Source organism: Ranitomeya variabilis, chromosome 1 (assembly GCF_051348905.1).
Source record: "Ranitomeya variabilis isolate aRanVar5 chromosome 1, aRanVar5.hap1, whole genome shotgun sequence".
NCBI lineage: Eukaryota > Metazoa > Chordata > Amphibia > Anura > Dendrobatidae > Ranitomeya > Ranitomeya variabilis.
In genome coordinates this window covers 376308279-376333310 of record NC_135232.1, presented here as the reverse complement: position 1 = coordinate 376333310, position 25032 = coordinate 376308279, and the positions used below count along the sequence as shown (strand labels likewise).

At 41.8% G+C, this 25032-nt stretch overlaps 1 protein-coding gene across 6 annotated transcripts in view; it reads right to left on the bottom strand.

Moving 5' to 3' along the window:
- PRUNE2 (prune homolog 2 with BCH domain) overlaps positions 1–25032 on the bottom strand; it is a 488633-nt gene that overhangs the window by 92618 nt on the left and 370983 nt on the right. For all 6 annotated transcript variants that reach the window (XM_077249022.1, XM_077249023.1, XM_077249020.1 and 3 more), the window contains one exon: positions 5117–5317. In XM_077249022.1, the coding sequence (XP_077105137.1) occupies positions 5117–5317 (201 nt within the window). The remainder of the gene's footprint in view (positions 1–5116; positions 5318–25032) is intronic.

Below are 25032 nucleotides of genomic sequence, written 5' to 3'. Positions count from 1 at the left end.
ATGAACCAGGACTTGTTCACTCCACTGCTAATTCTATACTGCGACTCAGAAAAGGGACTCACTCGGTGGAACAATTTGACATCAAAGATGAACTTGCAGGTAGAGACTTGCCATCTTCTCTTGACGAGTTAATTTTCCTCGCTGCTCGCATGGACTTATATTTTAAAGAGTGGTCGAGGAAGAAAACTCTGGATTCTCATATCTCTCCTCCAAGAGTTTCTGTAACAACCCCTTTCCCTCTGGCCGCATCGGAACCTATGGAGATCGGCCATAGCAGATTAATTCTAGCTGAAAGATCCCATTAACGTCAACAGGGACTCTGTTTGTATTGTGGTGAACAGGATCATTATCACTTTAACAGTTTCAAACTGAAGACCAAACAAAGAGATTCTTCTAACCTAGGTGAAGAAGAAGGTATCTCTCTAGGATCAACTCTAGGATTAACTCTTTCCTCCAGTAAAAATAAATTTCTCCTGCCTATGACTGTTTCTTACAATTGCTCAATGTTCTCGGGACAAGCACTTATTCTGGAGCAGCTGAGAATTTTAAGGACTTCTCTCTGACAAAAATGCTGAAAATTCCTTTGGTTTCTTTGCAGTCACCCCAGAAACTAACCTCCGCTAATGGCTCTATAGTTCCAGATGGTCGTATCCAATTTTGGACAAAGAAGGTAATTCTTCATATTGGTGCATACAGTCATGGCCAAAAGTATTGACACCCCTGCAATTCTGTCAGATAATACTCAAGTGTCTTCCTGAAAATGATTGCAAACACAAATTCTTCGGTATTATTATCTTCATTTAATTTGTCTTAAATGAAAAAACACAAAAGAGAATGAAGCAAAACATTGATCATTTCACACAAAACTCCAAAAATGGGCCAGACAAAAGTATTGGCACCCTCAGCCTAATACTTGGTTGCACAACCTTTAGCCAAAATAACTGCGACCAACCGCTTCCGGTAACCATCAATGAGTTTCTTACAATACTCTGCTGGAATTTTAGACCATTCTTCTTTAGCAAACTGCTCCAGGTCCCTGATATTTGAAGGGTGCCTTCTCCAAACTGCCATTTTTAGATCTCTCCACAGGTGTTCTATGGGATTCAGGTCTGGACTCATTGCTGGCCACCTTAGAAGTCTCCAGTGCTTTCTCTCAAACCATTTTCTAGTGTTTTTTGAAGTGTGTTTTGGGTCATTGTCCTGCTGGAAGACCCATGGCCTCTGAGGGAGACCCAGCTTTCTCACACTGGGCCCTACATTATGCTGAAAAATTTGTTGGTAGTCTTCAGACTTCATAATGCCATGCACACAGTCAAGCAGTCCAGTGCCAGAGGCAGCAAATCAACCCGAAAACATCAGGGAACCTCCGCCATGTTTGACTGTAGGGACCGTGTTCTTTTCTTTGAATGCCTTTTTTCTCCTGTAAACTCTATGTTGATGCCTTTGCCCAAAAAGCTCTACTTTTGTCTCATCTGACAGAGAACATTCTTCCAAAACGTTGTAGGCTTTTTCAGGTAAGTTTTGGCAAACTCCAGCCTGGCTTTTTTATGTCTCGGGGTAAGAAGTGGGGTCTTCCTGGGTCTCCTACCATACAATGCCTTTTCATTCAGATGCCGACGGATAGTACGGGTTGACACTGTTGTACCCTCGGACTACAGGGCAGCTTGAACTTGTTTGGATGTTAGTCGAGGTTCTTTATCCAACATCCGCACAATCTTGCGTTGAAATCTCTTGTCAATTTTTCTTTTCCGTCCACATCTAGGGAGGTTAGCCACAGTGCCATGGGCTTTAAACTTCTTGATGACACTGCGCACAGTAGACACAGGAACATTCAGGTCTTTGGAGATGGACTTGTAGCCTTGAGATTGCTCACGCTTCCTCACAATTTGGTTTCTCAAGTCCTCAGACAGTTCTTTGGTCTTCTTTCTTTTCTCCATGCTCAATGTGGTACACACAAGGACACAGGACAGAGGTTGAGTCAACTTTATTCCATGTCAATTGGCTGCAAGTGTGATTTAGTTATTGCCAACACCTGTTAGGTGCCACAGGTAAGTTACAGGTGCTGTTAATTACGCAAATTAGAGAATCATCACATGCTTTTTCAAACGGTGCCGATACTTTTGTCCACCCCCTTTTTTATGTTTGGTGTGGAATTATATCCAATTTGGCTTTAGGACATTTCTTTTTGTGTTTTTTCATTTAAGACAAATTATATGAAGGTAATAATACCAAAGAATTTGTGTTTGCAATCATTTTCAGGAAGAAACTGAGTATTATCTGACAGAATTGCAGGGGTGTCAATACTTTTGGCCATGACTGTAAAAGCAAAGGACGTTTCATTTTTAGTTTTGCCATTTTCTGATGTACCGATGCTTTGGGACTTTCATGGCTATGGCTTCATGCTCTTTTCAATAGTTGTCGCAGATCACTCAGTGGAGTCCATCTTGTTTTTGCAATTATCTCAAAACTCTACCTCAACCTTCTCCTGTGAAACCGTGCTCAATACTTTCTGCATCCATAGCTCCTAATGTTCCTGCCTCCCATCAGGACTTTGCAGATTTCTTCTTTGGGCATGGGGCCAAAGAAAATAGCATGGAAGACGTGGCTGAGCCTGGGTTTTACCTTGCTCCCTATGGTTACGGACTCATTTGAGAGTGGCCCTAAGAGGGGGGTAATGTTGTTATACACCTGTCCCAGATCCGTGCTTCTTCTCCTGTTCCGCTGAACTCTGCAGTGCTCCTCGTCGGGCTTTGCAGATGGCCTGGCATGAGCATCAGCCCAGGCCTATATAAGGCTCACTAAGACACACCCTTGTGTCTTAGTATTGTATTAAGACTTCAGTGTCGCTAGACCTTGGCTTCCTACTCAGCTTTTCCTGCAGTCCACCTGTCTGCCTGCGGTTTACTGACTTCCTCCGCCTGCCTGTCTGTGGTTTCATGATGTCAAACGCCTCCTTGTGGTTTCCTGTGCTACATCTACCTGCCTATGGTTTCCTGTCCCTCAGCTATCTGTATCTCAAGTGCCCCACCTAGGTACTAAACCGATGCCCGAGGCCCATGTGCCTACCTGAAAAGAAAAATGTCAGCATTCCCCACAAAAAAACAAATCCTAGGAAGGCTTCATTGACTGAAAAATGAAAATGTTACTGGTCTTGAAAAAAATGGCGACATAAGCCAATTTTATTTTTTAGGAATTTCCACATTTTTATTACCACTAAAAAAAACTGTGAGACGAAGGGTATGTGCACACATCCGGATTTCTTGCAGAAATTTCCTGAAGAAAACCGGAAATTTTCTGCAAGAAATCCGCATTTTTTTTTTTTGCGTTTTTTTTGCGTTTTTTTAACATTCTGCAAGCATAATTAGCTTGCAGAACGCTAAAGTTTTCCAAGCGATCTGTAGCATCGCTTGGAAAACTGACTGACAGGTTGGTCACACTTGTCAAACATAGCGTTTGACAAGTGTGACCATCTTTTTACTATAGATGCAGCCTATGCAGCATCTATAGTAAAAGATAGAATGTTTAAAAATAATAAAAAAAATAAAAAAAATGGTTATACTCACCTGCAGGCGTCCGTTCCTATAAATGCCGGTGTGGTTCAGGACCTTCCATGACGTCGCGGTCACGTGAGCGGTCACATGACCGGTCTCGACCAATCACAAGACCGTGACGTCATCGCAGGTCCTTCACCGCACACCAGCTATAGAAACCGAAGCGGCAGCATGCAGCTGAGAGGCGGGAAGACATCGAAGGTGAGTATATGACTATTTTTTATTTTAATTCTTTTTTTTTGACCAATTATATGGTGCCCAGTCCGTGGAGGAGAGTCTCCTCTCCTCCACCCTGGGTACCAACCGCACATAATCTGCTTACTTCCCGCATGGTGTGCACAGCCCCGTGCGGGAAGTAAGCAGATCAATGCACTCCTAGGTGTGCGGAATCCCCTGCAATTCCGCATTTTAATGAACATGTTGCTTTTTTTTTCGCGGAAAAAAAGGCTACATTTGCACAAAAAATGCGGAATACACTGAAAATAATGGGAGGCATATGTTAGCGTTTTTTTCGCGTTTTTATCACGTTTTTATAGTGAAAAAACGCGAAAAAAACGCGAAAAATACTGAACGTGTGCACATGGCCTCATACTTTCAAGTCAATTTTACCGAACAGTGAATAACGTACAAACAGAACCCAAAAACAGTTGAAAACAAGATAAAAGTAAATGAAAGTGCAAAAAAAAAAAATTGGCTGGTGAGAAAAGGTTAATGACCCAAATCTCCTATGCCTAGCCCACACATATATTGAATTTCATTTGGGTCCGTAGCAAGGGTGAACCTAGACAAAAGAGGGCAACTGTGCTGGTGGCCCTTATATAGGTCTAAAAACATACTTTACATGAAATATATCAAAGTATCAATTTGGCTGTGTGTAAGGGTCCAAAATGGTATTAAAACAGTTTTGATCCCCCAGGTGGAGAAGTTTCCATCTCGATTTCCCTATGAACGGCATATATAAAAGCACAATTTTACCTTTAAGTGGTTTAGCATTCGAACCCAGTATCGGTGTAACTTACTGTAGTAACATTAGGCATAGGTCATATATTAACTATTCTACAGTTAGGAAATGATCAAATTCCCCTTGACAATCTAGTCATCATGTATTTATACATAGTGGAGATTAATCACTTCCTTCTTAATCCATTGTGTAGAATTTCATAAACATATTTGGGTTTATTGTTTCATAAAACCTTTAGTTGTTCCTCGTATCTTCCTCATTGCTCATATTTCTTTGTTTTGCACAGGAGCTGTCTCCACCCTCACCATTCACCTTCAGATGTTGTAATTCTAGTGAAACTGTCAAGCTGATTTCACAATAATAAATTTCTATAATAGTAATATTAGAAACTTGTAGTACATTTGATATAAACACAAACATCAATTTTTAACTATAAGGTTGCCTCTAGTACCTTCACCCTCGTTGTGCACCATACGTTTTCCAGAAATTGCTAAAAGTAGGGGAAGTTAGGCAGAACAAGTCTTGAATATGCCCTCTATTACATTTTATGGGAGTACCTGTGTGACTGCTTCCATACGTGCATGCTGTCAGACGGTGGTCTTACCGTTTCCTGTATAGTCAAATGAATCAGCTTCATCTGGAGTATCAAGATCGTCTACGTTAATATCAAGTTCATCTGGAGTATCAAGATTGTCATCAGAGAGAATAGACCCCTCACTGTGGTCCAGGGAAAGGTTAATGTTTGGAGCTGTCAACTTTATTTTCCTGGCATGAGATCCATTCAGATCCAATGAATTTGGAGGTTCTAAAAAAAAATATAAAAAATGACAAGTGCTTGATGTTATACTAAATGACCATAATCATACAATGTCATAAGTACAATACATATTACACACATTCCTCTTGTGATGGATAATGTAACTTTCAAGCTTGTTAGCTTACACTAGATGTAAAATAAAATGTCTATGCATACCCCTGTAAAAAAATGCCAAGTTTTTGTTGCGTAAAAAAAATCATGCCAAGAAGAATCATTTCAGAACATTTTCCACCTTTAATGTCACCTATAATCTCTACAAATCCATTGAGAAACAAGCTAAAATAATTTTCAGAGGAAAAATAAAAACAATAAAACTAAAATAAGATGCAAAAGTGTGAACACCGTCTTAGAATTGGGGATGTGGTTGTGTTCAGAACTAGTTAATCACATTTTTAAATTCATGTTAAATAGTAGTCAGCACACCACGGCCATCATTTACCGTAATTCCTTCATGACATGGCAATGTTTCGTTTTTTAGTTTTCATTTTTATCTCCCCTTCTTCCAAGAGCCATAACTTTATTTTTCCTTCACTATAGCCGTATGAGGGCAGGTTTTTTGTGAGATGTGTTGTACTCTTGAATGACACCATTGGTTTTACAACATAGTGTACTGGAAAATTGCAAATAAATTCCAAGTGTGTTGAAGTTGCAAACAAAGGGTAAGTTGACAATGTTTTTGTTTTTATTTATTCACCTCGTTCAATATATTGTTTAAGTGACATGGCAATATGATACTCCAGGTCAGTATTAGTATGATAGATCAGACTTTTACGAATGCAGCGATACAGCGATATCAAATGTGTATTTTTTCAATTTGTTTTATTTTTAATTGTGTTTCTTTAAACAATTTTTCAGATTTTTTAACAATCATTATTCTACCCCACTCGCGGCTGTTAGAGGCACATGACGGCGCAATAAATCAGTGAAAGAGGGAGGCTCAGAGTGCGAGTCCACAAGAAAGGCAAGGACACACAGGATTTATACATTTTACATTTTTTAGTTGCATTTTACAGCAAAAAGCATGGACCAAAAACATCTTAAAAACAGAGCAAATGCATCTCATTGTTGAAAGTTATGAGCCAGAAGGGTACAAAAATATTTCCTAGTGATTAGCTATACCATGGCACACTGTGAAGGTGGTCATCAAGAAGTGTCTAAAATTTGGCACAACATTGCATGAAGAAAACTGGTCTGGGAGGCTGCCAAGAGGTCTAAAGCAATATAAAAGGAACTACAGACATTTCGGGCCAGTACTAGTGGTGTACTGCATGTGACAAAAATCTGCCATATTCTTCATATGTGTGTCCTGTGTTGTAGGGTAGAAAGATGGAAGCCATTTCTTACTAAGAAAAACATCCAATCCCAGTTATGTTTTGCCAAAACCTAAAGTAAGTCTGCTAAAATCATGTGGGAGCAGATGTTATGGTCTGATGAGACCAAGGTTCAACGTTTTGGCCAAGATTTAATTCCAAAAGGTTTGTTTCGTGCAAAGCCAATTCTGTGCATCACTAAATGAACACCATACTCACACTGAAGCATGGTGGGGGAAGCTGGAAATGGGGCTTTGGTCAAGCTAGAGGGAATTTTGAAAAATGCTAAATATCTATCAATTTTAGATCAAAACCATTTGGTTTCTGATAAAAAGCTGAATATGAAGAAGAATTTCACCTTTCTGCATGACAGCAACCCAAAGCAACAAATCCAAGTCACCACAAGAATGGCTTCACTAGAGGTCTGACAGGTTTCGAGTGCTACAGCAAGAACAAGTTGTCAAAGAGTGCAAAGATGTGCCATGCTGATAGACTCCTGCCCCAAAAGACTGAATGCAGTCATAATTTGAAAGGGTACGTCAACGTTTTAGTGTAAGGGTGTGCGGACTTATGCAATCATATTATTTTAGTTCTTTATTTTTTTTCTTTCACTTGAAAATATTTTTACCTTATTTTTCAATTGAATTGTACAGATTCTGGGTGACATTGAAATTGGGAAAAGTTATATGTCGATCCTGCTTGGTATAATGCTTTTTTTACAAGACAAAAATCTAGCATTTAAACAGAGGAGTGTAGAATATTTATTGTCTATTGGTTTTAAAGCGTAGTGATTCATTTCTGATATCAGATATCTCTTTTTTTGGAACAAAATGAAAAGAACAGCCACACCTTTATGTAGTTCCCAAGCATTCGCTCATGTGAATGGTGCATGCAGTGTCAGACTCTAGCCTATGAGACACATAACGTGTGCAAACAAGAGAGGAAGTAGATTCTTAGGCTACTTTCACACTAGCGTCGTTTGCAATACGTCGTTCAGGAGAAAAAACGCATCCTGCGACGGGCCCGTACCGACGCTAGTGTGAAAGCAGCCTAAATTGCTTAGAACCATGCCAAAATTCAGCTCTTATGAGTTTCTCTAGCACGTCTACTTGATCTTCATAATTCTTAGTTCTTCAATCATACAGTATGTGTATATCTCTTTTGTTGCATACAATCCATTTCCACTTCTACAAAACACTCTTTACTGATAAGATTTATAGGAAAACTTTTGAACATTTGACATATCAGAGTCTAAATTTATATATGTTGCTAAGCAACTTTGCAAACACATTTCTTATCTTGTACTAATCTTGAGTTATGCCACTTCCTTTTCTTCAGTCGTGTAGATAAAATTATCAAGAGTCTGGCTGATTTCTTTGTTGAATCTCAGATGACAGTTGTCACCCAATCTTTCATGTTAGAAATATTACATCTAACTGGTGCATTTTACAATAAAATAACTTTTAACTGATTTAATCACTTCTCAATCCTCTTGACTGTAAATACCAGTATCTTAAAGGGAATCTGTCTGCAGGATAAACCTTCCTAAGCCATCTATATGGGCATATAGGTCAAAGGAATGCAATGATATTTTGATATCTGTGATCAAATGTCTTATTCCAGAGAGATTACATGTTTTTGTTATATGTATATGACCTCTTCCAGGCAATAGGGAGAATGTTGCCTGAAAGATATTTGCCTCCAGAGCTTATTTTACATGAAGGGGAGTTACCAGTGTGAAATATGTAACTAACACAGAACAGGAGAACTGAAATTTCTCTCCATACAAACACATTTTTTGCAGCTCTCTAGCTCTGCTGTATTGCCACAATATTGCAGCTCTGTCCACCTGTGAGATGGAAGCTGAGAGGAACCTGCAGATGTGTCAGGTATAATCACACACAGCTCTGCAGTTAGATGAGGAGAGCAAAGAGCGGCCATTATGCATCACACTGGTAACTCATCCTCCATGTAAAATAAGCTCTGGAGGCTGAGTTGTCATCCAGGCAACATCGTCAGGGGGCTGACAAAGCCAACGCGAAACACGCGTTGGGGCTGCATGGCGTGGATCCTGATATACAGTGCCTACAAGTAGTATTCAACCCCCTGCAGATTTAGCAGGTTTACACATTTGGAATTAACTTGGCATTGTGACATTTGGACTGTAGATCAGCCTGGAAGTGTGAAATGCACTGCAGCAAAAAATAATGTTATTTCTTTGTTTATTTTTTTTTTAAATTGTGAAAAGTTGTTTCAGAGGGTCATTTATTATTCAACCCCTCAACCCACCAGAATTCTGTTTGGTTCCCCTAAAGTATTAAGAAATAGTTCAGGCACAAAGAACAATGAGCTTCACATGTTTGGATTAATTATCTCTTTTTCCAGCCTTTTCTGACTATTTAAGACCCTCCCCAAACTTGTAACAGCACTCATACATGGTCAACATGGGAAAGACAAAGGAGCATTCCAAGGCCATCAGAGACAAGATCGTGGAGGGTCACAAGGCTGGCAAGGGGTACAAAACCCTTACCAAGGAGTTGGGCCTACCTGTCTCCACTGTTGGGAGCATCATCCGGAAGTGGAAGGCTTATGGAACTACTGTTAGCCTTCCACGGCCTGGACAGCCTTTGAAAGTTTCCTCCCGTGCCGAGGCCAGGCTTGTCCGAAGAGTCAAGGCTAACCCAAGGACAACAAGGAAGGAGCTCCGGGAAGATCTCATGGCAGTGGGGACATTGGTTTCAGTCAATACCATAAGTAAAGTACTCCACCGCAATGGTCTCCATTCCAGACGAGCCCGTAAGGTACCTTTACTTTCAAAGCGTCATGTCAAGGCTCGTCTACAGTTTGCTCATGATCACTTGGAGGACTCTGAGACTGACTGGTTCAAGGTTCTCTGGTCTGATGAGACCAAGATCGAGATCTTTGGTGCCAACCACACACGTGACGTTTGGAGACTGGATGGCACTGCATACGACCCCAAGAATACCATCCCTACAGTCAAGCATGGTGGTGGCAGCATCATGCTGTGGGGCTGTTTCTCAGCCAAGGGGCCTGGACATCTGGTCTTCATCCATGGGAAGATGGATAGCACGGCCTACCTGGAGATTTTGGCCAAGAACCTCCGCTCCTCCATCAAGGATCTTAAGATGGGTCGTCATTTCATCTTCCAACAAGACAACGACCCAAAGCACACAGCCAAGAAAACCAAGGCCTGGTTCAAGAGGCAAAAAATCAAGGTGTTGCAGTGGCCTAGTCAGTCTCCTGACCTTAACCCAATTCAAAACTTGTGGAAGGAGCTCAAGATTAAAGTCCACATGAGACACCCAAAGAACCTAGATAACTTGGAGAAGATCTGCATGGAGGAGTGGGCCAAGATAACTCCAGAGACCTGTGCCGGCCTGATCAGGTCTTAGAAAAGACGATTATTAGCTGTAATTGCAAACAAAGGTTATTCCACAAAATATTAAACCTAGGGGTTGAATAATAATTGACCCACACTTTTATGTTTAAAATTTATAAAAATTTAACTGAGCAACAAAACTTTTTGGTTTGTAAGATTTATGCATCTGTTAATAAATCCTGCTCTTGTTTGAAGTTTGAAGGCTCTAACTTATTTGCATCTTATTAAACCTGCTAAATCTGCAGGGGGTTGAATACTACTTGTAGGCACTGTATCTCATGATAGGTAAGGAACCATAGGATAGCCGGATAGTCTAATATATACAGGGCACTTTTGCTCTAGGCACTATTACTATCGTTACTTACCATTTTTTTGCCCTGTTTGTTTGCCTCGACATGATGGGACTGCACTAAGCACTTTACTATATAAATGATGTGGTATTTTTTTGTCTACATGCCAGTATCTACCTGATTTCTCTGCTGAACATATCTCTTGTACTGTTTTTCTACTATTTGTCACATGTAGTAAAATTAATGTTATTATGAGACTCTATGGAATAAACTTAAACCTTTTTACTATTTTTGGACTTAAGCTCCATATTTTTCTCTTGTTTAACCCTGAAGTTCTGTATGGGTCTATTTGACCCGAAAAAGTATATATAGACAAGTGTACAGCCAATGTAAAAAGAACAGCAGATTTAAATAAGTCTCCTCTTAGCCTTCTTTTTTGCAAGCTAAACATTCCCAGATCCTTTAACCGGTTCTCATAGGACATACTTTGCAGTCCTCTTACCATCCTGATAGCTCTTCTCTGAGCTTGCTCCAGTTTTTCAATGTCTTTAATAAAATGTGGTGCTCGGAACTGGACAAAATATTCCAGATGAGGCCTGACCAAGGAGGAGTAGACGGGGATTATTACTTCACATGATCTAGACTCTATGCTTCTCTTAATTCATCCTAGAACTGTGTTTGCCTTTTTGCTGCTGCATCACACTGTACACTAGTGTACAGTCTGTGAGCTACAGTATTAGTGTACCCAAGTCTTTTTCACACGTGCTCTTCCTTAGTTCTATTCCTCCCATCCTATAAATATACAAGAAGACCCTGTTTGGGAGAGAAGAACAGACAAATCGTGGCACCCTAAGTGCGTGAACACAATATTATAGTCTTTAAAGGGTGCACAATTGTATGCACTCTCCTGATAGAAAACTAATATGGCTTTAGATTGTGTATCCTCAAAAATCCCTTTGGGATACTTTTCGATAGACAGGGCTTGCAGCTTGTCTTGGGTGGATCCAAGTGAAAGAGCCAAAATCAGGCTCACACAGGATGAGTAAATCAAGAAAAGCACATCCAGCCCATGAATGGCAGCGCTTCCCAGGATTCACATCCAAAGATGATATTTCATATTTTTTTATTTGATAAGTTTAAATAAAGGAGATACAACGCATTTCAGGATACAGTATATATCCTTCTTCAGGTATCATAAAAGCACAGTACAAATGACACCTGAAGAAGGAAATATACTGTATCCAAAACACATTGTATCTCCTCTATTTTAACTTATCAAATAAAAAAAATATGAAATATCATCTTTGGATGTGAGTCCTGGGAAGCACTGCCATTCATGGGCTGGATGTGCTTTTCTTGATTTTCCCATTTTATAAATGTAATTTTTGTTTTTCTTTCCCAGATGTAGAATCTTGCATTTCTCCCTGTGCAACCATTTATTACCACTCTTTCAGTACGATCACTGAGCTAGTTATGAATCCACTTAACCCTAGCCTTATGAATCCCATAATTGTTCAATTTTTTCAATAAGGATAGTAAGAGATACTTTATCAAATGCTTTGCTGAAGTCAATATATACTATATCTACTGCATTTCCCTGATTCACCCAGTCAGTGACTCCATCATAGAAGGAAATTAGATTAGTCAGTCATGACCTGTTTGCTACAAACCCATGTGGACTGGCTAATTACTGTATTCTTTTCCAAATATTTACATACATGCTGTTTAATAATGTACTCAAATATCTTTCCTGGTATACTGTAGAAGTAAGGCTCACTGGCCTGTTATTTCCTGGCTCTGTCTTTCCTTTTTTGAAGGGGCAACATTTGACCTTCTCCAATCTTCTGGGACTTCTGCTTGCAAAACCTGTTGCCCATATTAATAGTTTAGATATGTCAAATGTGGTGACAGATTTCCTTTAAGAATAAATAGAATCTATAACTGTTCCATAAAACTCCTTGGTCGATGTTGCATTACATACCGTGCAGTTGACTTATTGAAAACGATTATATTTATAGGAGTTAATCTATTAATAAGAGACAGTTTAGGGTATATACTTGAGCTTACAAATGCATTCTTTCCCATACATATATAGTGTGGAGACATGGGGGTCAGCGGGTGCCCTAGTCCGCTAGCTGAAACCGCATGGACCAGAGATCATCCCACCAAATGCTCGCTCTTCTTTTACCATGGGCATAATACTACTCAGACAACCCATGGTGAGGGTAAAATTCTGTGGCAATACTTTATTGAATCACAAAACAGGCAAATAACACATAGAACAGTCTAAGCACAATACCCAAGATGGTGCTGATTTGCCAGGATAAGAGCAGCTGTGACTTCAGAGCTTCCATGGCTCACTACACCACCTGTGGCACACACACAGAGGAGGTGATGACAAACTTAGGAAGCAGACAGTCCATTGAGGTACCAGGCCAGTTGACGAAGGGTCACAACCTGGCTTCTCCGAACATCTCCATGGAGTCAGGCAACCGATTGGTCATAGGGTCATATGAGAGAATAAATGGGGTACTGGTATCAAGACTCTTGGAGTCTGGGAGTTTGGTGACCCTGGTAAGGGCCATACTCCCCCACCAGTTGATCCCTGGAAAAATTGTGGGCATCTGCTGTATTAACGGGGACACCAAGAACTACCCATTTGTTAGAGTGTCTATAAAAACAAACTGTGGCACTGAGTTCTATGAGGCAGAGTAGGTAAAGACTTGCTACACTCGGTAATAATAGGGCACGACTTTAAGTTTTTCTGGGATTTTTGGTGAAAAACAGGGACACCAAGTTACTCAGATAGGAGCCGGTCCAACCATGAAGAATCCCCATCGCAGTAGGAGGTGGATGAGTTCCCCCTGTGTATCCTAGCTGGCGAAGAGGATGAGACGATGACCAATGAGGCCTAGATTCCTGAGTTGGGGGAAATTTGGGGATTGCTCAAATAGAAGACCTTACGCTAAAAGGGGCATGAGACAATGTTACTGTGATAAATGGGGTAGCCCAGGAGCCAGGGGCCTACACCAGGTTTCCATATTTAGCAATATATGAGAACCTGCTGTATCGGGTCACTAAACTGACAGGGGGAAGTATTAGAGAAGCTGTTAGTACCGGGACTCTATAGGCGTAGCATACTAGACCTGGCCTATTGTCATGTCTTGGGTGCATATCTCGGCATAGACAAAACCCAGGAGTGAGAACTTCAATGGTTCTACTGGCCCAGAGTCACTAAGAGATTATTAATTATTGCCAATCCTGTGCTACCTGTCAGCTAACTGCTTCTGTTTCCCACTTCCGCAATCCTCCAGTGCCGTTACCTATTATAGAGGTTCCATTTGACCAGATTCCCATGGACCTTGTCGGACCCCTAGTTAAGTCTGCCAGAGGGCACCAATATATCCTAGTGGTCAAGGACTATGCAACATGGTACCCGAAGGCAGTACCACTAAGAAACTCCTCCGCCAGAAGCATAGCCCAAGAGCTAACTTATATTTTCTTTCAGATGGGCATGCAAAAGGAGATCTTGATGAGAGAGATCTCTAATGAGAGTTATGTAAGCTCTCCAGATTACACAACTCAGTACGTCAGTGTACCATCCGCAAACAAACGACCTGGTGGAGAGGTTCAATAATCCGTTAAAATCCATGCTTAAGAAGGTCATGGAAAATGATGGCCGAGACTGGGATTGCTTACCCCCGTACTTGCTGTTCTCTATTAGGGAAGTTACACCTCTTTGGCTTCTCACCATTCGAGTTGTTATACGGACAACACGCTCAAGGACATCTGGATATTGCTAAGGAGACCTGGGAAGCAGAGGTTACGCCTCATTGAAGTATCATTGAGTATGTGGCCCAGATGCAGGACAGGATTGTGAGGGTAATACCAATCATGGAGAACCTCCTTAAAGCACAAGAAGCCCAGCCAAGAGTCTACAATAGATTTACGAGGCTGAGACAGTTTAGCCCTGGAGACCGAATTTCTGGCTAAGTAGCAAGGGCTGTACGAGGTGGTCGAAAAGCTGAGTGACATCACTTACAAGGTCCACCAGCTAGGGAGAAGAAAGCCATACCAATTGTACCACATCAACATGTTTACACCAATGCGAGACAGGGAACCGTTGGAAGCTATGTGCCTGAGGGCTAATCCTGAGGCTAAAGTCAAGGATGTCACAGTGGCAGAGTCACTGTCACTGGCTCAGAAACAACAGTGTTGAGAACTGCTTCAGCGGAAACGGTACCTGTTTTCAGAGATACCAGGCTGTATGTAGGTTGTTGAACATGAAATCCTGACAAAACCAAATGTGTAGGTGAGCCAAAAACTGTATAGAATCCCCGAAGCCCACATGAGGTAATTTGAAAGGAGTTTAGGAGAATGTTGAGCCTAGGTATCATCGATGAGTAAAAAAGTGGCTGGTCCAGCCCCATTGTCCTCATGTTGAAGCCTGATGGAGAGTGGAGTTTCTGCAATAAATATAGGAAACTAAATGAAGTGTCTAAATTTGACGCCTATCCAATGCCCAGCATTGATGAACTCATAGAGAGGCTAGGGTCAGCCAGATACATCACCCTCGACCTAACTTTCCATTTTGGGCTGCAAGGAGCCCCAGCTACATTCCAGAGGGCCATGGACTGGATCCTAGCCCCTCACAAAAAAGTATGCTGCAGTTTACGTCCACAATATTGTGATAGTCAGCCCAAATTGGTGAAGTCATCTGCAGAAGGACCAGGCCATGCAGGATGCGTTGAGGAAGGCGGGATTTATCATAAACCCAAAGAAGATTGCCATGGGGAAAGAAGAGACAAAGTACTTGGGCTACATCATCAGAAGAGGCAAAATAGAGCCGCAATTGAATAGGGTGGAGACAACCCAAAATTGGCCACAACCGGTCTCCAAGAAATGGTTTCCGTAATTTCTGGGAATGGTGGGATACTATGGGAGGTTCATCTCAAATTTTTCCATGATAGCTGTGTACCTGAGCGACCTTCTTAAGGGCATGAAGACGTTGATGGCCAAATGGTCTCTTGAAGCAGAGATGGCGTTCCAAGAGTTGAAGCTCATCAGTTGGTGTTCATTGCACTGGAATTTGTGGGCCAGATGGACAACTCAGAGGTAGGGTTAGGAGCTGTGTTGTCCGAGGAAGTAAATGGGGAGGAACATCCATTTCTATATTTAAGCAGGAAACTCTTCTGTGAGAAAAACTATGCTGTGACGACACAGCATTTCTTCTTAATTATGCCAGATGTAAATTCCGTAGGCCTGGAATCATGGAATATTGTCTGAATTATTGTCTGTAGGTTGAATCGATATTTGTAAATTGATGAATGTTATTCACCACTTAAATCAGCTCCTACAGTTTATTGTACTGTTATCTTTGCAAAACAGGGACACAAGGTCACTGAAGAATGATGTTTGCTAATATGTTGATTACCCATTATACCAAGCTATGCAGTTTGTTGACTTGCAAACATTGAAGGATAAACTATAAATAATCAAACAATGCGGATTAACATCATTACCCCTTCCCCCTGTGAATGATGGCTTGGAGGACAGTTGTGAACTATATAAGGAGACTTCGCCTCTGTTCCAAGTGACTCTACAGGTTGTCAGCTTAGGGGACCATGGCCCCAGCTGGAAGAACACAGATCTGCTCCATTGTCCATCGCTGAACCGTCGGATATGTCTTGAAGAAACCAGGTTGGAACAATCAGGTTACCTGGCCACATACCTCAATGCTTTTGGTTAGCTTCCCAAGCTTGTTGTTACCACCTCTGTGTGCATGCCACAGGTGGGGGTAGGTGGCCCTGGAAGCCTTGAAGTCACAGCTGCTCTTATCCCGACAAGTCAAAGTGTAATTTGCACCATCTTGGGTATTTTGCTGGGACTGATCTATGTTTTATTTGCCTGTTTTGTAGTTCAATAAAGTATTGACACACTGTTTACCCTCACCATGTGTTGTCTGAGTAGTTTAATACCCACAGTAAAAGGAGAATGGGCGTTCAGTGGGATGATCCCTGGTCCATGCAGTCCTGAGCCAGTGGACTAGAGCACCCGCTGATCCCCATGTCTCTACATATGCCATTACAGAAAAAGAATGCTTGGACAATTGACACCCTGCGGTATTACCTGTTAGACCAGAAGTTCAGGCTAGTTTCAGATCATGCGCCCCTGATATTGATAAGAGATAGGAAGGTGAAGAATGCCTGGGCGACTAGATGGTTTCTAGGGATACAGGACATCAACTTTCATGTGGAAAACAGGCCTGGGAAGCTTAATGGTAATGCAGATGTCTAGACTTCTCTGTTTGGTGACTGAAGGTGCCAAAGCCCCTGGCTCTGGGCAGAGGGGGGAATATATGACAAAGTCACAGGCAAAGTACTGGAGGAGAGATGTATATATCACTGCGGTTGTTAGCTTCAGTGATATGAACCTACGAAAAATGCTTCAGCACATTAAGCGCTTAGAGGGGTTGTTTAGGTGTGGCTGTAGAGTGGGTGGAGTCCAGAGTATGAGGCTATGTGAACACTTTGCGGGGTCCTCTGCGGGTTCTCCCGCAGCGGATTTGATAAATCTGCAGGGCAAAACCGCTGCGGTTATCCCTGCAGATTTATCGCGGTTTGTTTTGCGGTTTCCGCTGCGGGTTTACTCCTATACTATTGATGCTGCATATGCAGCAATATGCAGCATCAATAGTAATGTTAAAAATAATAAAAAATGGTTATACTCACCCTCTGACGTCCCGATCTCCTCGGCGCTGCATGCGGCGGTCCGGTTCCAAAGATGCTGTGCGAGAAGGACCTTCGTGACGTCACGGTCATGTGACCGAGACGTCATCTCAGGCCCTGCTCGCACAGCAACCCTGCAACCGGACAGCCGCGTGCAGCGCTGAGAGGTGAGTATATCTCTCCTCCACCCCGGGTACCATCTGCACATTATCCGCTTACTTCCCGCATCGTGGGCACAGCCCCATGCGGGAAGTAAGCGGATCAATGCATTCCTATGTGTGCAGAATCGCAGCGATTCTGCACAAAAGAAGTGACATGCTGCGGAATGTAAACCGCTGCGTTTCTGCGCGTGTTTTCCCGCAGCATGTGCACAGTGGACTGCGGTTTCCATAGGGTTTACATGTAACTGTAAACGCAATGGAAACTGCTGCGGACCCGCAGCTGCAGAAACGCTGCGGTTCCACGGTAAAAACCGCTATGTGTGCACATAGCCTAAATACACAGCCTTCTGGCTTATTCAGTGTGGGGTGTATCTGGAGGTGCTAGCTCCAGAGCTGTGTTTTCATAATAAGGAAAGCTGAACTGTTGTTGTTTGTTCCTGAGTGGATGGATCCCCGCAGCAACACAGACTGTGTCATACGCTGTTTTGTTTTCCCGTCAAGCCAGAAGGGCCGTGTTTGCTTTGCTAATGCTGCACTGGTTTATGCAGAACCTTTAATAAACCATAGGTAGATTGAAAGAGACAGCATTCCTGTGTCCACTTCTTAGTGCAGCCAAGTGAGTCAATCTACCATGATATACAGTGGATACGGAAAGTTTTCAGACCACTTTAAATTTTTCACTCTTTGTTTCATTGCAGCCATTTGGTAAATTTGAAAAAGTTCATTTTTTTCACACTAATGTGCACTCCATCTTGACTGAAAAAAACAAAACAGAAATGTAGACATTTTTGCATATTTAATAAAAAAGAAAAACTGAAATATCACATGGTAATAAGTATTCAGACCCTTTACTCATATATAAGTCATATGCTGTCCATTTCCTTGCGATCCTCTTTGAGACAGCTCTACTCCTTAATTGGAGGCCAGTTGTGTTTAATTAAACTGATATGACTTGATTTGGAAAGGCACACACCTCTCTATATAAGACCTCACAGTTCACAGTGCAGGTCAGACCAAATGAGAATCATGAGGTCAAAGGAAATGACCAAGGAGCTCAGAGACAGGATTGTTGCGAGGCACAGATCTGGCCAAGGTTACAACAGAATTTCTGCAGTACTCAACATTCCTAAGAACATAGTGGCCTCCATAATCCTTTATTGGAAGAAGTTTGGGACCAACAGAAGTCTTCCTAGACCTGGCCGTCCAGCCAAAAGGAGCAATTGTGGGAGAAGAGCATTGGTGAGAGAGGTAAAGAAGAACCCAAAGATCACTGTGGTTGAGTTCCAGAGATGCTGTACGGAGATGGGAGAAAGCTCCACAAAGTCAACTATCCCTGAAGCCCTCCACCAGTCGGGCCTTTATGGCAGAGTGGCCCGACAGAAGCCTCTCCTCAGTGCAAGACTATGAAAGCCTGCATAGAGTTTGCTAAAAAACACATGAAGGACTCCAAGATGATGAGAAATAAGATTCTCTGGTCTGATGAGACGAAGTTAGACCTTTTTGGTGATAATTCTAAGTGGTATGTGTGGAGAAAACCAGCCACTGCTCATCACCTGCCAAATACAATCGAAACAGTAAAACATGATGGTGGCAGCATCATGCTATGAGGGTGTTTTTCAGCTGCAGGGACAGGATGACTGGCTGCCATTGAAGGAAACATGAATACGGCCAAGTACAGAGATATCCTGGATGAAACCCTCTTCCAGAGTGCTCTGGACCTCAGACTTGGCCAAAGGCTCTCCTTTCAACAAGACAATGACCCTAAGCACACAGCTAAAATAACAAAGGAGTGGCTTCAGAACAAACTCTCTGACCATTCTTGACCGGCCAAGCCAGAGCCCTGACCTAAATCCAATTGAGCATCTCTGGAGATACCTGAAAATGGCTGTCCACCAACCTTCACTATCCAAGCTGATAGAACTGGAGAGGATCTGCAAGGAAGAATTGCAGAGGATCCCCAAATCCAGGTGTGAAAAACTTGTTGCATCATTCCCAAGAAAACTCATGATTGCACTAGCTCAAAAGGGGGCTTCGACTCAATACTTAGCAAAGGGTCTGAATAATATGTGATTCTTCAGTTTTTCTTTTTTAATAAATTTGTAAAAATTACTACCGGGCAAAGTGCCAGAATTGGCGCATCTAATAGATGTGCCTTTTCTGGGCAGCTGCGGGCTGATATTTTTAGGCTGGGGGGCCAGAATCCATGGCCCCTTACCAGCCTGAGAAAACCAGCTCCCAGCTGTCAGCTTTAGCAAGGCTGGTTGTCAAAAATGGGGGGACCTCATGCCTTTTTTAAAAATTATTTATTTAAACAATTTTTTAAAAAAGCGTGGGGACCCCTCTATTCTTGATAATCCACCTTGCTAACGATGACAGCTGAGGGTTGCAGCCCCCTGCTGTGAGTTTTGCCTGGCTGGTTAGCAAAAATACAGGGGAACCCACGCCGTTTTTTAAAATTATTTATTTACAGGTGCAGGAGCGGCTGATGAATACTCCCATCTGCCGCTCCTGCTCTCACTGTTATTAGTGGCTGCAGGTGTAAGGTGGGATCAGTAGTCCCATCAGCTGACACCAATGACCGGAGGTAAACTTTATACCTCCGATCACAGCTGAGCACTCGCAATGTCTTTGACAGAGTGGGAACCACGGCTCTCTGACCGGCGGGGATGATTTCATTGCTGATCAGAAGCAGTGTTTGTTGCGTTGTTATGCACATGACAGCGTGGCAAACACTGGATGTTAGGGCCCCCATTTAATGAATGGGGCAGGACCCGAACATCCAGAGGTCTGCCCATCTACAGTATGTAGTGTAGAATAGATACTCTGTGCTGGAGATCTGTAGGGCAAAACAACAGTACTCCGGCACACAGCGTCTAGTTGTGGGACTTCCGGTTATGGGATCTTTGACCTCACTTCCGGCGGAGCAGGGAGCAGTGGATTGCCGTGGAGGACACATCTCTGGGGGCCCTATGATCACCATTACCAGCAACCACATAACCACAGCAACCATTATCCCATCTACTGTCTTGGGGTGCCATAGATTTCTAATTGACCATCATTACTGAGATAAGTGAGGAGGCAGCTGGGAGAGGCGAGGGCCTGTGCTATGGGTGCCATTTCCCGTCATTAGAAATAGTGGCAGCCATAGTGCAGACTCCATTTCACCACTATTACTGTTGTGCATCCTTATTTTGCTTATTAACGCTGGCCTTTCCTAAAAGACAAATACATGTGCCATCTTGTGGTGAGTTAACCCCTAGTTAACCTCTAATTGCCTGCATGGCTAACAGGCTATCTATAATTCTATCTTCTGTCACTGCCCCCCTGATGGAGAACACAAAAAAATAAAAAAAACAATAATATCAAAACCAACAAAAGAAACAGATTGACAGATGAAGTTAGTAGCGCTGGCAGGGGCTTAACCCCTTTACCCCCAAGGGTGGTTTGCACGTTAATGTTTTCTCGTGACATATTGTACTTCATGATAGTGGTAAAATTTCTTTGATATTACCTGCGTTTAGTTGTGAAAAAAACGGAATTTGGCGAAAATTTTGAAAAATTTGCAATTTTCCAAATTTGAATTTTTATGGAATTAAATCACAGAGATATGTCACACAAAATACTTAATAAGTAACATTTCCCACATGTTTACTTTACATCAGCACAATTTTGGAACCAAATTTTTTTTTTGTTAGGGAGTTATAAGGGTTAAAAGTTGACCAGCAATTTCTCATTTTTACAACACCATTTTTTTTAGGGACCACATCTCATTTGAAGTCATTTTTAGGGGTCTATATGATAGAAAATAACCAAGTGTGACACCATTCTAAAAACTGCACCCATCAAGGTGTTCAAAACCACATTCAAGAAGTTTATTAACCCTTCAGGTGTTTCACAGGAATTTTTGGAATGTTTAAATAAAAATGAACATTTAACTTTTTTTCACAAAAAATTTACTTCAGCTCCAATTTCTTATTTTACCAAGGGAACAGGAGAAAATGGACCCCAAAAGTTGTTGCACAATTTGTCATGAGGACGCCGATAACCCATATGTGGGGGTAAACCACTGTTTGGGTGCATGGCAGAGCTCGGAAGCGAAGGAGCACCATTTGACTTTTCAATGCAAAATTGACAGGAATTGAGATGGCACGCCATGTTGCGTTTGGAGAGCCACTGATGTGCCTAAACATTGAAACCCCCCACAAGTGACAACATTTTGGAAAGTACACCCCCTAAGGAACTTATCTAGATGTGTGGTGAGCACTTTGACCCATTAAGTGATTCACAGAAGTTTATAATGCAGAGCCGTAAAAATAAAAAATCATATTTTTTCATAAAAATGATTTTCTCGCCCCCAATTTTTTATTTTCCCAAGGGTAAGAGAAGAAATTGGACCTCAAAAGTTGTTGTACAATTTGTCCTGAGTACGCTGATACTCCATATGTGGGGGTAAACCACTGTTTGGGCGCATGGGAGAGCTCGGAAAGGAAGGAGCGCCGTTTGATTTTTCAATGCAAAATTGACAGGAATTGAGATGGGACGCCATGTTGTGTTTGGAGAGCCCCTTATGTGCCTAAACATTAAAACACTCCACAAGAGACACCATTTTGGAAAGTAGACCCCCTAAGGAACTCTGCTAGATGTGTTGTGAGAGCTTTAAACCCCCCAAGTGTTTCACTACAGTTTATAACGCAGAGCCGTGAAAATAAAAATTATTATTTTTTCCACAAAAATTATTTTTTAGCCCCCAGTTTTGTATTTTTCCAAGGGTAACAGTTGAAATTGGACCCCAAAAGTTGTTGTCCAATTTGTCCTGAGTATGCTGATATCACATATGTGGGGGGGAACCACCGTTTGAGCGCATGGCAGAGCTCGGAAAGGAAGGAGCGTCATTTGGAATGCAGACTTAGATGGATTGGTCTGCAGGCGTCACATTGCGTTTGCAGAGCCCCTAATGTACCTAAACAGTAGAAACCCCCCACAAGTGACCCCATATTGGAAACTAGACCCCCCAAGGAACTTATCCAGATGTGTTGTGAGAACTTTGAACCCCCCAAGAGTTTCACTACTATTTATAACGCAGAGCCGTAAAAATAAAAAATCTTTTTTTTTCACAAAATTATTTTTTAGCCCCCAGTTTTGTATTTTCCCATGGGAAAAGGGAGAAATTGGACACCAAAAGTTGTTATCCAATGTGTCCTGAGTGCGCTGATACCCCATATGTTTTGGTAAACCCCTGTTTGGGCGCACGGGAGAGCTTGGAAGGGAAGGAGCACTGTTTTAGTTTTTCAACGCAGAATTGGCTGGAATTGAGATCGGACGCCATGTCGCGTTTGGAGAGCCCCTGATGTGCCTAAACAGTGGAAACCCCCCAATTATAACTGAAACCCTAATCCAAACACAACCCTAACCCTAATCCCAATGGTAACCCTAACCACACCCCTAACCCTGTCACACCCCTAACCCTAATCCCAACCCTATTCCCAACCGTAAATGTAATCCAAACCCTAACCCTAACTTTAGCCTCAACCCTAACCCTAACTTTAGCCCCAACCCTAACTGTAGCCTTAACCCTAGCCCCAACCCTAACCCTAGCCCTAACACTTGCCCTAACCCTAACCCTTGCCCTAACCCTAGCCCTAACCATAATGGGAAAATGGAAATAAATACATTTTTTTAATTTATTAATTTTTCGCTAACTAAGGGGGTGATGAAGAGGGGTTTGATTTACTTTTATAGCGGGTTTTTTAGCGGATTTTTATGATTGGCAGCCGTCACACACTGAAGGACGCTTTTTATTGCAAAAAATATTTTTTACCACATTTTGAGAGCTATAACTTTTCCAGATTTTGGTCCACAGAGTCATGTGAGGTCTTTTTTTTTTTTGCGGGACGAGTTGACGTTTTTATTGGTGACAGTTTCAGGCACGTGACATTTTTTGATCGCTTTTTATTCTGATTTTTGTGAGGCAGAATGACCAAAAACCAGTTATTCATGAATTTCTTTTGGGGGAGGCATTTATACCGTTCCGCGTTTGGTAAAATGGATAAAGCAGTTTTATTCTTCGGGTCAGTACGATTACAGCGATACCTCATTTATATCTTTTTTTATGTTTTGGCGCTTTTATACGATAGAAACTATTTTATAGAAAAAAGAATTATTTTTGCATTGCTTTATTCTGAGGACTATAACTTTTTTATTTTTTCTTTGATGACGCTGTATGGCAGCTCGTTTTTTGCGTGTTATTCCACTTTTTGTTTGGCGGTATGATAATAAAGCGTTGTTTTTTGTTGTTCACTGAAGGGGTTAACTAGCGGGACAGTTTTATAGGTCGGGTCGTTACGGACGCGGCGATACTAAATATGTGTACTTTTATTGTTTTTTTTTTAAATTTAGATAAAGATATGAATTTATAGGAACAATATTTTTTTGGGGGGAATTTTTTTGGGGATTTTTTTTAAAATTTGTTTTACACATGTGTAATGTGAATATTTTTTTTTTTACTATAACATTGCCCCGGGGGGGGGGGGGGGGGGGACATCACGTTATAGTGTAAGATCGCCGATCTGACACTTTGATGTGGACTGTGTCAGATCGGCGATTTGATGTGCACAGCTCCTGGAGGCTTCCCCGCGCCTGCTCTGAGCAGGCGCTGTGAAGCCACCTCCGGAAGCCGCGGCCATTTTGGATCCGGGTCTGCTACAGGGAGGAGGAGGTAAGAGACCCTCGGAGCAACGTGATCACACCGCGTTGCTCCGGGGGTCTCAGGGAAGCACGCAGGGAGCCCCCTCCCTGCGCGATGCTTCCCTATAACGCCGGAACACTGCGATCATGTTTGATCGCAGTGTGCAGGGGGTTAATGTGCCAGGGGCGGTCCGAGACCGCTCCTGGCACATAGTGCCGGATGTCAGCTGCGATAGTCAGGGGGGAGCGCGGCCGATCGCATACGACGTACTATCCCTTCGCTGGTCATACGGGCCCACCCCACCTCGACGGGATAGTACGTCAGATGTCAGAAAGCGGTTAAAGTGTACGAAAAATACCAACCTTCAATTGAAGATTTAGCCAATGAAATTCGGCAACAAAAAAGTCACTAATAGGCAGGTTAGTTAAAGAATTCCCCCTCCTCTCACTTATCTTAGTTCACGGCACCCCACTCAAGTTAAAAAAACATCAAGAAATAAAGAAAGAAATACCAACAAAAGAAACTGACTGACGGATGAACAAAGAAGTCGCTAAGCAGGTAAGCTAAATATTTAGTTTTTGGTTTATTAAATACAGTTATATATTACAATTATACATTTTTGTTATTTAAACTATAAATACCGCAAAATTATGTTTTTTTTCTCGAAGTGACACACCACTCGAGTTATGCTCGGTTTTTTGGCGAATTTTGACACACCAAGCTCAAAAGGTTGCCCATCACTGGCCTAGCCATATCTTTAGACTTTTTATATATACTTTTCCTATATATTTATTTTTCACTTAAACTTCAGAGATTCCAGATGAGATTTTACAAGCACGGGCAAATATTTTATTTCCTCATAACTGCGTACTTTTTCGCAATACTTTTAGTAGTAAAAGAATATGAATAATTAAACCTGCAAGTACTGTCTTTATTGCTTAGAGTAGAATGCCTGTAATAATATTCTATCTTTGATTTTAACTTGACTTCTTTATGAATGATGACTATATTTTTGGAAACATTGGGAAAATTTTAACATCTTGCTGTGTTTGAATATCATCACTGAACTTATATTGATGATAACATTTTTTAATCAAGGCAATAAAACACTTCACATGAACAGTCTGTG